This window comes from Anguilla rostrata, chromosome 2 (assembly GCF_018555375.3).
Source record: "Anguilla rostrata isolate EN2019 chromosome 2, ASM1855537v3, whole genome shotgun sequence".
NCBI classification, from domain to species: Eukaryota; Metazoa; Chordata; class Actinopteri; order Anguilliformes; family Anguillidae; genus Anguilla; species Anguilla rostrata.
In genome coordinates, this window is record NC_057934.1 from 2,028,651 (window position 1) to 2,044,246 (window position 15,596).

The 15,596-nt window shown below is 44.1% G+C and overlaps 1 protein-coding gene across 4 annotated transcripts in view; it reads left to right on the top strand.

The window, feature by feature from the left end:
- LOC135243331 (VPS10 domain-containing receptor SorCS1) overlaps nt 1-15,596 on the top strand; it is a 179,566-nt gene that overhangs the window by 159,463 nt on the left and 4,507 nt on the right. For all 4 annotated transcript variants that reach the window (XR_010326612.1, XM_064315090.1, XM_064315081.1 and 1 more), the window contains 11 exons: nt 462-569; nt 3,498-3,615; nt 4,091-4,224; nt 6,426-6,539; nt 8,162-8,333; nt 8,719-8,905; nt 9,415-9,548; nt 10,368-10,491; nt 10,984-11,096; nt 12,141-12,275; nt 14,994-15,093. Coding sequence is in view for 3 of the 4 variants with exons in the window: in XM_064315090.1 (XP_064171160.1) it covers nt 462-569; nt 3,498-3,615; nt 4,091-4,224; nt 6,426-6,539; nt 8,162-8,333; nt 8,719-8,905; nt 9,415-9,548; nt 10,368-10,491; nt 10,984-11,096; nt 12,141-12,275; nt 14,994-15,093 (1,439 nt within the window). In the remaining variant the exon portion in view is untranslated. The remainder of the gene's footprint in view (nt 1-461; nt 570-3,497; nt 3,616-4,090; nt 4,225-6,425; nt 6,540-8,161; nt 8,334-8,718; nt 8,906-9,414; nt 9,549-10,367; nt 10,492-10,983; nt 11,097-12,140; nt 12,276-14,993; nt 15,094-15,596) is intronic.

Sequence of the window (15,596 nt, forward strand, 5' to 3'; positions counted from 1 at the left end):
CACAGTTTGCTTCTATACTATGGTACGCTCTCACACCACACAACAGCAGAGCAGATTTTTAATTATTTTATTAATTGTTCATTCTTTTATTCTTCTTTATGCTTTTTATGCTGTACATTTACATTTTATTGTACTTTATATATGTTTTTTTTTTTGATTGAGTGATATATTCTCTAAATCCTATTTTATTAGTAATATTTTTTTAAACTTGATGTATATATGTATGCATGCATTGTTGTTTTGTTCTTTCTACCAAGAACTTTGAGCTGCATTTCTGTATGAAATATCCTATATAACTAAATATATTATTTTTATTATTCCTACATTTCAAATGTCATGTTCAAAAGCGATCTTGAAACGTTTGAAGGCACGAGGAGAACAGCTTCATCGTGATGTCTCCGCTGGTAGAGTTCATGTCCTGAGTGAGCTGCTCTGTAATCCCTTGGCTTCCTGTCCTGCAGGCTCAGCTTTGATGAAGGGCGTCAGTGGAGTAAGTACAGTTTCACCTCCACCCCCCTCTTCGTGGACGGAGTTCTGGGGGAACCGGGGGAAGAAACGCTCATTATGACGTGAGTGAAGTTCATTCACCCTTTGTAGGTTTCCTGGAAGGTTTTTTTTATCCCCAGAATTCTAAGTCAGTGTTCTAGAACTCCTTTGATTTCAGTTCCCAGCAGTGATTGTGACATCAGCATTAGAATGTTCAGTTAAGAGCATTCTAATCACATAATCACACACTTGTGACCTCACACCTTAAAGGGTTAAAGCTTCACACAGGTGAAATGTGAGCTAACGTCTCATTTCTCTTCCTGTACTGCATGCCTGTGTGACAGCAACGTGCTCATTCGCATGTGACAGCGTGTACATGCAATTTTATTTATTTAGTTTGGATCTGAAAAATATTACTGCATGTGTAGACTGTGTTGACATAAGAGCTCATGACAGAATGAACATGCAGCAGCATAGAAAAAAAAGTCTCTCAGGGTTCGCTGGAATAAAAACGCACACCCACAGAGACCCAAGAATATGTCTCAATTCAGTGTGAGGATGGCAGTGATTTATATTTTAATGCTGGTGGTTGGGCACTGCAACCTGTATTCTGTCATCTATTTTCAACTATGCCGTTTACTACCTGTGTATGGTCTGGCTATTAACCGTTTAGACTGATGTAGCAGTTATTTCTTAAAATGTGAACTGTTTATTTATTGCATCTGTGTGAAACACTTTCTAATTATGGTTTAAATAACAGTTAACATGCTCAATTACACTGTGTCAGGCTTGGAGTCAATATTATATTTCAGTCCAGTCAATTCAGGATTAATTAGTGAACTGGAAAAATGCCCAAAATGCCAATAAGTTTATTTATTTATTTATTTATTTATTTTGGTTAATTGGGTCTTAATTCATATCCTCTGAATTGAGTTTAAAGGGAATTTACCCCTAAAATTATTGTGGTTTTCTTCTCTAGTCGAACCTCTTTGGTCCTCCCTACCAGTCTCTTCCCTGTCAACCTAAAAATGATGTGGTACAAAATGAAATCAGAATGCTAAGTGCTTTCAAATAAAACTTCTCAGTTTAATTTTTGAAGAATGTGCGCATGTTTTTTTAAAGAGGATTTTTTGGGGTCTGAACAATATACTGTATGTCCTCTCAGTACTAAATACTGCAAAATGCATGTGAGAGTGTCTGTGTGTTTAGTGTGTGTGTAAGGGGGATAAAAGCTTCTGTTGACTATTTTCCTTCTGCTAATAAAAAAAACGAGCTTCTGGAGCTTGTAGATCAAAACAGGCTCTGGGAGCCTTCTGATCAGTGGAGATCAGCGCTGTAGTTTAAGCCTGTGACCGTGTCAGGAGCGGTTTTGAAAACCACAGTGAAAGGTGCTCATGAATCAGCATCGGATGGAGAAAGGAAATTCTTGGAAAGTAATTTATTATCCTTATTATAAGGATTTGCATATGATCTAAGAAGCCCGTTCCTGTGCACACAAAGAAAACGCGTGTACACATGCAGCATTTGACACATCATTAACTCGTAGAATTGGACCGACGAACCAAAATGATTATTGTTCAACGTCGCGCTGATTCTTCAAACTGCTGAATCGTTTGGTTTGACAGAAAGGGGCTCAATGCTGAGTTCGCTGTTATCTTTGGGCACACTGAATTTCTGTCAGTACTTGGATGATTCCATTCTTCGCCAGCAGAGGGCGCAAGCTTCAAAAAATATGCTCTGCATCCTCGCTGCATTGAAGTATAATTGCCTCATAGATCCACAGTCGTTGCAGGTTGTGGCTGGCCAGGCCAGATTGCTTATTACACTCTTTGAACTGAATGTGCACAGCGCTTCCCCCCTTTTCCCAAATAAATGCTCTGTGGCCAAAACAAGTCAGGCAAATTATTTCCATTCCCTTTTCGCGAGAGGAAGCGATTGCTCTCAGAGGGGAAAACTCTGCATACAAATTGGAGGTCTGGCCGCCCCGACGGTGTCCTTTGCCAAGACCTCAGCTTAACTTCCTCTATGCGATGCCGTGTGATCGCCGTGCGTATTCTGCCAAAGCGTGTCTGTGCCGGGACTTACTGCTCAGCGTCCAAACACTGAAGAGAATCATACTTTTGTACAAAAAGTGCAATTATGTATATGGCCAGAGTGTTTGTGTGTGTGTGTGTGTGTGTGTGTGTGTGTGTGTGTGTATATATATATATATATATATATATATATATATATATATATATATCATCTGTGGGAATAAACCTGTCAGCATTAGGTGGAATAGGGAATAGTAAATGGTGCATTGAGACAGGACAGGATGTGGCCATTTGAATCAGATTAATTTGTGCTGCAGTCACACTGTCAATATTCAATACTGCCCACACCAAGCAAACTAAACGCAGATTCTGGAGCGCGGGATTGTTCTGGCGGCGGCGTCGAGCCGCGAATCACCGCTCGGGACGATGACAAACGCTGTTCTGTCGGGAAATCTCTCCGAGCTAACGAGAGCACTTGTAAAAAAGGACGGCTGGCTTGCGTCTTCGTCAGACAGGAGGAAGTTCCTGCAGCGGCTTCGCCTGTCTAATGAAGGCCTCGATCAGCAGCAGCCTCCTCCCGCCTCTGAGCGGCTGTGTTTGTGTGAGTGACACGCGCTCAGTCCCACACTGCCGCCCATTTCTGCTCCTTTGACGTCCGCTGAGAAGGAGGACTGTGGCGAAATTGCAGGGTGTGATTTCGAGTGACGATCGGTGCGGGACTTTGAAAGCAGAAGATGACTGTTTTGTCGAGATCTGAGTTACAGCATCAAAGGCTGGAAAAGGCTATTAAAGTTGTTTCATCGAAGGGATTAGACCGTTAATTGTATACATTTCTTCATTTTTTATTTATATTTATTCTGATTTGTATGTTTATTGTCTGGTACTTGTTGGATTTATTTCAAGCTAAGAATTAATTTGGACATCATGCAATGTTTTTTTTTAATCGGAATTTTTATTTATGTATTTATTTTTTCACAGAATCTTTGGCCATTTCAGTCATCGGTCCGAGTGGCAACTGGTCAAAATTGACTTCAGGTCCATTTTCAACAGAAGATGCATGGAGGGGGATTACCAGACGTGGCACCTGCACGATCAGGTGGGGGCTGTTTTTAACCCCTCCCCCTGCGATGTTGCTCATTGGACAGTTATTGAATGATAATAATGTCATAGTTCATGGCCCCCAAAGCCACACTAAAGCACATGACACACTGCTGGCTTTCTGGCTGCATGCGCCAGATTGACTCCGCCCACAGTGGACTCCTCCCCTCTCTCACCAACACTGTACCCAATTACACATCGGGCCGTGAGGCTCCAGACTCCGCCCACAGTGGACTCCTCCCCTCTCTCACCAACACTGTACCCAATTACACATCGGCCCGTGAGGCTCCAGACTCCGCCCACAACTGACTCCTCCCCTCCCTTAGTAACGCTGTACCTAATTACACGTGTGTAGCTCTTATGAAGTAGCATTTATAGAAAGCATTACTTCAAATTGTTTATGATGCTACGTATGCGCCTAAATTGGCGGAGATGACGCTTTCTAAATAAATGTCTTTGACGTGTGATTGCAGGGTGAGCCTTGCATCATGGGAGTTAAAAGGATCTACAAGAAACTCAAACCCATCGCCAGATGCGTCATGGGCAAGGACAGCTCGGTGGCCATTACGTCAGAGCCGTGCGAATGCACCGAGTCCGACTTTGAGTGGTGAGCTCGCCGGGGCCGGTGTGTTTATGGTACAGAGACCAGTTCTGGTGATGCGTTGCGAAGGATCTTTCTGTTTGACGCTTCGTCCGCGTCCACCACCTCAGCTAAGGTTATGAAGGGACGGGGTGCTATTTCAAGCACACTGCTGCATGTCCTGAGTCCTCTTAACTCCCGCTGTTCTTTCGAGCTCTCAAAAACAATCATACGAGTGGAATAAAGACTGATTTTTAATTGATACTGAGCTCCGCCCAGACCTTCAGAAAAAAGGTGAATTCAAGGGCACCTGGAAGGAGACCATTGAATTAGTGTCAGAAAACGGTGTCCTGATAAAGGAACAGTCTGGGGCGAACGGTTGGAAAAGCAGAATGAATAAGCTGGAAAGTGCAGACATCCCAGACTGTATTATGACAGAGCTCTCCCCCGGAAAGTGTGCGGGGGAAGGGAAGGTGCGGCTAATCCCACAGAGGAATAAAGATGGATTTCTCTGCTGTAGCCGTGTTAACCGTTGCAAATGTGATTCGAAAGCGTTTGTATTCAGGTAGCAGTATATATATATATATATGTATAATAACAGGGGCCAGGCACGGATTTCCGCTAACTGAATTGCTCAGTAACAATTGGACAACCATTAAACCATCGCTGTGCAGTGGAAAAATGAATAAATAAATAAAAAAATGGGAAGAGCACCGTCATGGATATGTTCACCGTCATGCTCCCGCTCAGAAGTCCTGGGATTTTTGTGGATCCACTTAGAGGCTGTGTTTGCTAAATAAACCAGTCAGCTGCATAACTCTGCGATTTTTCCATTGCTGCCATAGTTTTTCCTGTAAGTGTATTCTCTGAAAACTCTTTTCAGTAATCATTTCTGTCATTTTTTCCACATTTTTCACATTAATAGAATTATTGATGCCATGTATGAAGATCCTCAAATATGTGTTCCCATAAGTATGTGGCTATTTAGAAAGTGACTTATATTAGTAATAAATCTGCTTTTTAATAGCTTTCATTAAAAACCACTGCACTGCTGCGCATACATATGCATGCACTAGTAATTGGTGTAATTTGTTCCCATCATTTCAAGAAAAGTACAGCTTTATTGCTTTTTAATTTTAGTACAAACAACTCCGATTGCTTTCTGTGGTTGTCCTCACGATACTGTAATGCTGTGTAATATTTGTGTGTGTGTGTGTGTGTGCACGAGAGTGTGTGTGTGTGTGTGTGTGTGTGTGTGTTAACCCAGTGTATTTTGTTCCTTTAAGATATTCTGTTCAGTGGTCTTCTTCCAACACCTGTCCAGATTGAAAGCCGGAACCTTTAAAAGACGGCTTCGTAGAATATCACAACTCAAAGCTGTCCTGGCCCAGCGCTGCTTTTTTATAATTGACACGCATCAGGATTTGTGAAAATATCAGACTCATCAATCTCTGTCGCTCAGCGCACTAGCAGTGATGTCACAGTCGGCGGCTGGATTATGAATGTAATTGGCTCTAAGGCCCGGATAAGGATGAAGCCTAGCTTTGCGCCGCTATGATGTACAAAACATCGACTCATCCGAGCAATTAAAGCCTTTATGCTGTGCCTGTCGTTAGCTGCTCCACTGTAGAGCGCTAGCGTGTCCAGGTTTAAGGTAGAAGAAGCTACTGTATGGCAAACATGGCATTAGCCTGAGTAAAGTCTATTATTTAAAGCTACATGATGCATATCAACTGGAACTGGGGGGGTTGCATTGACGGCTTATGATCTTGTTATGAATGGAGCTTGACTCGGGGGGGGGGGTTTCTAATACTGTAACGTGGTGTCAGCTGGCTTACTGTAATGCATTTGATTGAAACATTACTGTGATCACATTTTACTCACTAGGTAATGTTTGTGTGCCTTTTTTCTTCCACTGTAAAACATTGTGAATGTGAAATAATGAAATATGAGGAATATTTTGTAAAAAAATAATTGTTCTCATATTTGGCTACTTGGTGGTTAACTCCCTATAATGGCTTTTAGAAAACACATATTGGCCTGCAGAAGATCCATACGGTATACTCACAAATACGGAAACACGCCTGCTGCTTTGGATACAAAGAGTTTTTTCCGCAAACCAATCTGGATGAATTTTTTTTTTTTTTTTTTTACATTTATTTATTTTGTCCTGAAATATATTCCTCATGATGTGAGCTTCGTTCCTCGTCTCTGTCCGAACGTTTCAGTGATTATGGGTACGAGCGGCAGAGAGATGGCAAATGCGCTCCAGCCTTCTGGTTTGCTCCGTCCTCCATGTCGAGAAGCTGCACCATCGGAAACAGCTTCCTCAACAGCACGGGGTAAGTGCACGGTTTAGCGGTGGGTAATTCTGGTCCTTCAAAGGCCGGTGTGTGTGCAGGTTTGTGTTTCCATGGGTTACCCTGGCTAAGTGAGCTAACTGGCTGTACTGTACACATCAACACTGTGGGGCGACATAGCTCAGGAGGTAAGACCGATTGTCTGGCAGTCGGAGGGGTTGCCGGTTCAAACCCCGCCCTGGGCATGTTGAAGTGTCCTTGAGCAAGACACCTAACCCCTAACTGCTCTGGCGAATGAGAGGCATCAATTGTAAAGCGCTTTGGATAAAAGCGCTATATAAATGCAGTGCATTTACCATTTACCAACACTGGTTCACTCGTAGATTAGATCACTGTAAAACTTCTCATGCTGGGGCACAAGGACAGTCTTCGGCTGTCACTCACGCGCTTATCAAGAAATGTAGTTAAAATGTCTGATGGCGTGAATGTTAAAGCTAATTAAGTCATTAAGAAGTTGGCGTGAAAACCAGGAACTGACATGGCCCTCTTTGTCCACATCTGGTTTAAATTATGTTGATAGTAACGCTGTAATGAGTATGACTCTCATTCACTGACTATTCAAGGTATTGTGCAAACATCGTTCCTTCAATGGTCAATGAGTTCCCGTCATTTATGACTGTGAATAACAATCTTTATGACAAAATTGTATTACTTTAATAAGTACCCTAAATATTAAGGTGTAGTTTGATATTAAACCTTCAGAATATCTGTTACTGAATAAGAGGCTTTTGTTTCTTTATAGGTTTTCTTTCTTCACTTTCTTGTATTTCTTGCTGTGTTCATCTGCTGGAAGTGAATTTTTAAAATAAAAACTCAAAGGTTAATGCTTCACATTCCACTGCATTGTGCTTTTCAGCAATGAACCGGTATCATTATACCGAGAGCAATTTGTAGTTTTGATTACCCCCAGCTGATGTCTGTGAAGTGCGACTCCATGGATTGACAGAGTAATTTCACCTCGTTAACTTCACAGGCGCTTGACTGCCGGCAGTTCGCATTGTAATTTACCTGATATTTCTTAATGCATGTTTTTTTTTTTTGTTTTGTTTTGTTTTTGTTAAATCCTGTTATGGCTGTATTTTTAAAAATCTATTTACTGTACGACGGAGAAGAAGGTGATGCCGTACACAGCATTCATGTTAAGTGTGGTTTGTTTTTCTTTGTGTGTGTGTGCGCGCGTGTATGGGGGTGTGCGCGTATGTTGCTGTGCGTGCATTTGTGCGTGTGTGTGTGTGCGGGAGTGTGTGTGTGTGTTGTGGGGGGGGTGTGTTTATGGGCATGTTTTTTGTGTGTGTGTATTTACCTGTTTTGCATGTATGGGTGTGTGTGTGTGGACGTGTTTTGCGCTTGTGTGTGGGCGTGTGTGTGTGCGTATGGGCATGTTTTGCCTGCCTGCGCACGTGTGTGTGTGCATGTTTTGCGTGCGTTTGTGTGTGTGTGTGTTTCTGTGTATGGCCGTGTTTTGCATGCATGTGTGTATGTGTGTGTGTGTGGGTGTGTGTGTGTTTTGCATGCATGTGTGTTTGTGTGTATGTATGTGTGTGTGTGTGTGTGTTTTGCGTGCGTGTGTGTGTGTGTGTGTGGCCGCGTTTTGCGTGCATTAGGTACAGGAAGGTTGTGTCCAATAACTGCACGGCGGGAGTGATGGAGGAGTACACCGCCAGGAAGCAGCCGTGCCCCAACCGAGCTCCTCGCGGCCTCCACCTCGTCACCAGCGAGGGGAGACTGACAGCCACGCTGGGCAGCAACGTCACCTTCCTGCTCTTCCTGGAGGAGGTGACGGTTTGACGTTTAGGAGATCGGACACGTTAGACAGGGCTCAGACCGCCCTGGACAGCCCGGAGCACGTGTTCCAGTCACAGCTACACTCTGGCCATTACAGGAAGCTATTACCCGCCTGAATAACAGTCATTTTCTCCTGGGGCGGAGGTCCTCCGTGAGCCTGTCAGTGTTGCTGGAGCACTGTAGTTCTATTTGCTCTCTTATTAGGAATTTTAGGTAGGATTCATTAGCAGAATACGATGATTTGTTTCATTTTAGTTTTGTAAACGTGTGAATATGTATGCGAGAGGTTGCGTTAAGCAGTTATCCTCAGTGGTCGTTGAAAACGCGCTCGTGCCCCTCTCCGCTCTGTGTTCAGTGCTAGCGTTTCCGTTTCCAGGGCGACGGCTCACGCACGAGCATCACGGTGGACTTCGGAGACGGCAACGCGGTGACGTACTCCAACGTGAGCTCGATCGAGGACGGGATCCGGCACGTCTACAAAAGCGTGGGTATCTACAAGGTGTCCGCCACGGGGGAGAACAGCCTGGGGTCCGACAGCGTGGTGCTCTACCTGCACGTCACCTGTGAGTCCCGCCTTCCATCACATCACCTGTGAGCCCCGCCTCCCATCACCTCACCTGTGAGTCCCGCCTTCCATCACCTCACCTGTGAGTCCCGCCTCCCATTACCTCACCTGTGAGCCCCGCCTCCCATCACATCACCTGTGAGCCCCGCCTCCCATCACATCACCTGTGAGCCCCGCCTCCCTCACCTCACCTGTGAGCCCGCCTCCCATCACCTCACCTGTGAGTCCCGCCTCCCATCACCACCTGTGGCCCCCCGTCGTATTAGGGTACAGCCTCGCGTAGCCTGCTCATCCATCACGGAGCGGATGTCGGCCGGCGCCATCCGTCCCGCTGATAGTCGCCAGACAGTGGAAGCGAGGCCGGCATCGCTCCTTGTCCAGATGCACGATGAAAGACACAAAAACACACGGATGCTAAACGTTTCCTAATACAGGCACCAAATAAAAAATTAAATTATTATTATTTTTTAAATTATTTTTTATTTTTGCCTGTGTTGTCGTGAGCAGGTCCGCTGGAACACGTTCATCTCTCCGTCCCCTTTGTGGCGGTGAAGAATAAAGAAGTCAACCTCACCGCCGTCCTGTGGCCGAGCCAGGTGGGCACTGTCACCTACATCTGGTGGTTCGGAAACAACTCTGAGGTTTGTAAAATGCGCTCGCTTTTTTATTATTTTTTTTCTTGGAATCTGCAGCCGACTTCCTTTTATAATAAAATATATATATATATATATTTCTACATACTGTTCTCAATTTGGCTTTTGCTGAAATACATTTAAATTTAAATTTAATTATTCCTTTGTTGATTTTGTTGGTCAAATTGAAGTACTTTTATATATAGAACATATTTTTACAGTATAGAACATATACAACTTAATGTACAAACACTGATTTCATCCTGGAAGTTCTGGTGATGGAAGTTCTGGCTAACCCGGCTGTCTGGCTGGTGTAAATAAACACCCGGCTAATGCTAACCCGGCTGTCTGGCTGGTGGAAATATAGGCCAGGCTAACGCTAACCCGGCTGTCTGGCTGGTGTAAATAAACACCCGGCTAACGCTAACTGTCTGAGTTGTGTAAATAAACACCCGGCTAACGCTAACCCGGCTGTCTGGCTGGTGTAAATAAACACCCGGCTAACGCTAACCCGGCTGTCTGGCTGGTGTAAATAAAGGCCAGGCTAACGCTAACCCGGCTGTCTGGCTGGTGTAAATAAACACCCGGCTAACGCTAACCCACCTGTCTTGCTGGTGTAAATAAAGGCCAGGCTAATGCTAACCCGGCTGTCTGGCTGGTGTAAATAAACACCCGGCTAACGCTAACCCGGCTGTCTGGCTGGTGTAAATAAAGGCCAGGCTAACGCTAACTGTCTGAGTTGTGTAAATAAAGGTCCGTTTACCCCGGCGGTCCCTTGGGCCCTGCTCTCTCTCTCTCTCTCTCTCTCTCCTCTGTTGGGTTCCCCAGCCGGTGATCACGCTGGAGGGCAGCGTGGCGTTCACCTTCTCCCGGGAGGGCGTCAGCACCGTCACCGTGCAGGTCTCCGCCGGCAGCGCCATCTTGCAGGACCGGAAGACGGTGGCCGTCCACGGTGAGAGCCGCGTTCTCCCGAAGGCCCGCTCTGCCAAAACGTTTTACTCGTTTTTCCCCGAGCAGCTCCGTGTGAGTTCAGTCACACGGGCACGCTGTGCTTATCCTCATCTACAGAAGAGTTGGGTCCTCTGAAGAGTTCATTGAATTTATTTCTGAGGTCTGAGTGTTGGGTATCTTGGGTTGGGTGTGTGTAAATATGTATTGCACAGACTGTCATAATGTTGCCCACACACCCACAGTTTACTCTGTATTGTAAGTATTTAGAATAAAAGAAAGATGATAATGCGATGAGCTTTAGGCAATGTGTTGTCCCTGGAGAATATGAACGTGTCAGGTCTAGTCATAAACACATACTGTATACATACATAAACAGACACGTTCACACAGACTGTATATATACATACATAAACACGCATGCATTCACACACACGCCCGTGTGGAAAGGGGCAGTTTGATTTTTACGATTTCTTTCCATTTTTATTTTATGAAGAATATTTCAGGTCGCATCTTTTGGCTTTTTCCTCAAATTTGGACGAGCACAATCCGGATGTGACTGAGTGGAGATTGGACGTTAGCAGAGTGATCAAGAGCTCCATGATCCATGTGAGTCGCGGTGAAAAAGTCGCAAAAAACCCTTTTCACCACAGACACTTTTCTCCACAGACCCTTTTCACCACTGACCCTTTTCACCACAGACCCCTTTCACTACTGACCCTTTTCACCACAGACACATTTCTCCACAGACCCTTTTCACCACTGACCCCTTTCACCACTGACCCTTTTCACCACAGACCCCTTTCACCACTGACCCTTTTCACCACTGACCCCTTTCACCACTGACCCTTTTCACCACAGACCCCTTTCACCACTGACCCTTTTCACGGTGTTCCTGAGCAGTTCCCACACCAGTTCGAGCTGCTTCTGCTACCTCCATCTCTCTTTTCTTTTCCTTCCCTTACATAAAATGTGAAAGTAAAGCTACTGTGTTGGCCTACTCTCATTGACCTTTGCTCTTCTCTGAGATGAATGAATGGTGGCTATAGCGGACGGGGGTGGGGGTGGTGGTTGTGTTGGGGGGTGGGGGAGGCGGGTGGTCGCTTTGTTTTGCGCGAGGTTTGCCATATTGGATTCCATAGAAATTTGGCATCATTCATTTCAGGGTCATGTTTGCAGTGCAACAAGGACACACATAGACAAGGAAAAATAAATCTTTCCAGAAGAATAACACTCTGATGTGCTCGCTTTATTTATTTTGCAGTAGTGCGAAGCAGAACAGACTTTGGGAGACTTTAAAGATCCACTCCTGTGAAATGTTGGGAAAATAGCCAGGATTACATGGACATAATCAAGGTTTTAATCCAACAGTTAACACTATTGGAGTAGATTGAACATCTCGCAGATAAAATATCCTAATAGCCAATGACAGCAATTGTCTGCTGATGTGTTTTCTTCTTTTCTGTCAATAGTATTGAGTATTGCATCACGAACAAACCATGAATTTAATGTATCCGAAAATGATGAAACTTTTTTCTTTCCCCTAGTGTAGAAGCATGTAGAATGTTCAATATTCACACACTGATATGACATAAATAATATCGTGTTTCTCGGTGTGTAAAGTGATGTTCCCGTTCCTCCTTCCTAACCCAGGCCACGGGGGTCAGGGAAGACCAGCTTCTGGTCACCGTGCTCCCCGGGTTGCCGACGGCGGCGGAGTTCTTCCTCCTGCCGGATAAGGAGTTACCCGAAGGGAAGCCGGACGGCACGATGACACATTTAGATCAGGTAAAAAAATGGCCTTGTTAGTGTGGAGCACCACTCCCCCCCCCCTCAGCTGAGCGCCAAACAGGAAGTGGAGTTATATTTGCTTGATTAATGTGGGTGTGTCTCTTAGCTTCATTACTGCGCTTGCGGTAAGCGCAGGTGTTTGAGCTTGTGTAGTTTTATCAGGAGTTCCTGGGGAACAGAAAGGTCATCGCTGTGGTAATGCAGATAAATATATCTGTTTGAGTTTGGTGCTCAGCTGCGCAACACACTGTACAAGTTTAGCGTAGGTATCCTTTGTCATTATCCCTGGAATACGTCCTGGCTTTTGTCTTAAATTAGGAACAAAAAAAAAATCTTTTCTTATGCTTTCAATCTTATCTGGAAACAAAGATCTTTTTTTTTTTGTAGAGGTTTTGTGTAATGCCTTACATAGCAGTCAATGCACAAACACACACACACACACGTAGGATTGGTGTGTGAAGTCAATGTGTTTATTTTTGTTTTACTTACTTTATTTTGTTATTGGTGTTTGGCTGGGAAGAGCAATGAGTTGGTGTGGAATTCATAAACAAAGAAAATGAAAAACAATTAGAGTGGAATTACATTCTGTATTCAGTTCTTTATTACTGTAGGTAATATGCACCATGTTTGTGTGTGACAGTATACTTACCTAGCTGCTTTATTTACCTCTAGTACCTGTATCATTTGCTGGTAATAGTATGATATAGTTTGAACAAAAAAGGAAAAGACAGAACTGTTTCCATCTTTTCTCCACTAGATGTCAATGTTTGATCGTCTTCATTTTTTATTTTTTTATTTATTTATTTTTTTCAGGTGGCAGTGGTTTCAGGCTTCCATCGATGCGAGAATCATTTCATGATCTATGAAATTAAGTGATGAAATATTTAGATTTACCATAAGATTGAGGAAAACACGCCTCACTAACAACAATGCTCGTGTCATTGCCTTTAATATTCAACAAACTTGACCCAAGACATGTTTGTCCGATTTTCATTTCCATTCTAATGGAAAATTTCTGTAAAATATTTTAGCTCTGGAGATTTATCAAATCTGTGAGTGTTTTTCATATACTTTCTTGAATAATACAGATGTATCTTTTTGCACACACACACATGCGCTGACACACGCACACAAACACACACCATACCTTCCACTATATACACAAACACCCATTTCTACGATTTCTGTTTATTTCCTACTATTATACTTTTGAGACATTTAAAGGGATTAGAGACAAAAGGGAAGCCATGAATGATTTCTTCAGCTGTAAAGCGCTCCTGGGTTAATGTGCGTTTAATAAGCCAAGCTCCAACGCTCGCTTGGCATTACGGAATTTCTGTGCAGTTGGGAACTTCCTGTGCGTGAAGGAAGCGGGAGGCTGTTGGAGATCCAGTAGATTTCCCTGCCTGCTGGATTGCTTGTGATCACCTCTCACACAAGCCTTGCAATAAATCTTCATTCAAGGCCGGGCGAACGCGGGGAGTGTAATGTGTCCGCAACTTATTAAAATGCATAATAGATTTACTGACCCCCCCCAACGCCCCCCCCCCCACCCCCCCACGCACAGTAAGAAAGAAAAAAAAAAGAAGTAATTATTCATGGAATGGTCTAATTTTAACCGGTGAGGAATATAAAAGAAAATGAAGGGCTGAAGAAATCACTCATATCACAATTAATTTGCCAAATGAGGCGGACGGAATTAACGGAGCGCGGCCACGGAATGAAATGAGTTCCGCCGAGGCGTTTGTTTGGCGGCATCTCTCGGCGTCGCGGGCCGCGGTCTCGCCGCGCTCCTCGCGTCCGGGGCGGGGGCAAGAGCCGCCCCGATCGATTATAACACCGCAGAACAAAAATAAAGCTACAAACTTTTTAATTTCTTTCTCCCCCCCCCCACAGTATGATTTGTGTCTGTAAACAGAGCACTGGCTAATACCTTCGGTATTAGCCAGCTGGAGGCTACAAATATATAGAGATGGTTTAAGGTGACATTGGTGTAATTTCATGGCTTCATATTCCCCCTTCTGTCAGATTATGGCAATAGGGTTGATGTACAGCTGAAAAACCCTGCACTCCAAGCAGTGGAATACACGTCCCTGAGACATCCGCAATCAAACATGAATGGCATGAAAGGAGGACACTGTGCAGTTGTGCTGCGCGTGTGTGAGGATTTCCGAATGCGTCCACCTGAATAAGGTTGAGCGCAGCTGTCCTTCGGTTGAGTTACGCACGCAGGGCAGATGCAAGATGACAATTAGCCCTGGAGTTATCTTTGGTACAGTAAACTTGGATGCGCTAATATTAGCGTTGAAGATTAAGCACTAAGTTATTGATTGTAAATACCGAGCACTTTGAAATCGCAAAGCTCGCTATTGTGTGCTCCTGTTTGAATTCCTCAGATTTAACCTTTAATCGCTAAAGAGACGGGGAAAAAAATATCCTAATACAGAGAATTTATTCACCGGCAATAATGAACCAATAACATTAAATGACTGCCTCGTTGTGCCCATATTCCATTCCCCCATAAGCAGGCCTGTGTTTCGCGGAACACCTGTGCCTGCTGGTGTAATTGACCTTGTCTCTGAATAAAAAAATAATTTTTTTTTTTTTTTTTTTAAAAAGGAAGGTAAACTCTCAAGTGTGTTACGGCGGACATTTAAAATATTTATGGAAGCGAGGTGTGTGCTCTGAACAGGCGATGCATTAATCTCTCTCCAGCTCTCTGAAGTGCTGCTCGGCGCCCTTAATCAGAACCTTGTGCAGTTCACGCTTCGGCCTGGGGTTCGAGTCACCGTCTACGCTGCGCATTTGTCAGCGGGTAAGTAAGGGGCCCTGCGTGCTACCTCAGGCCTAATGGGGACAAGTGACACATTCGTCTTTTCGCTGGACGCCTAAATGGGAAATCTAGACGTGCGGTGATGATAATGATGACAATTAAGGTACACTCAGAGAAAGAGAGAACCTCTTTATGAAGAAAAAAAAAATGCAATAAAACCTTTTTTTTTAAAGATTTTAATGATTCGGTTTGAATCAAAATAGATCAATAGTTATGGACAGAACAGTGTTTAAATAGGGGGCATCTGTCCCCAAAGAAATCATGTGTCAAAAATTACCATAAGACTGCTTTTCATGCTTACCTGGCAAAGGGAGACTGCAGTCCTCTGAGTTACCAGAGGTGTCACTGTTGCACAATTGAAACACTCAGTCCCTGTATGATGGTGCGGCCAGTATGTCTCTCCACGTGACTTTAGGACAAAGTCGGTTCTAGCACGGTCAGAGCTCGTTTCTTGACTGCTGGGAGCATCATCATACCAGGGACTA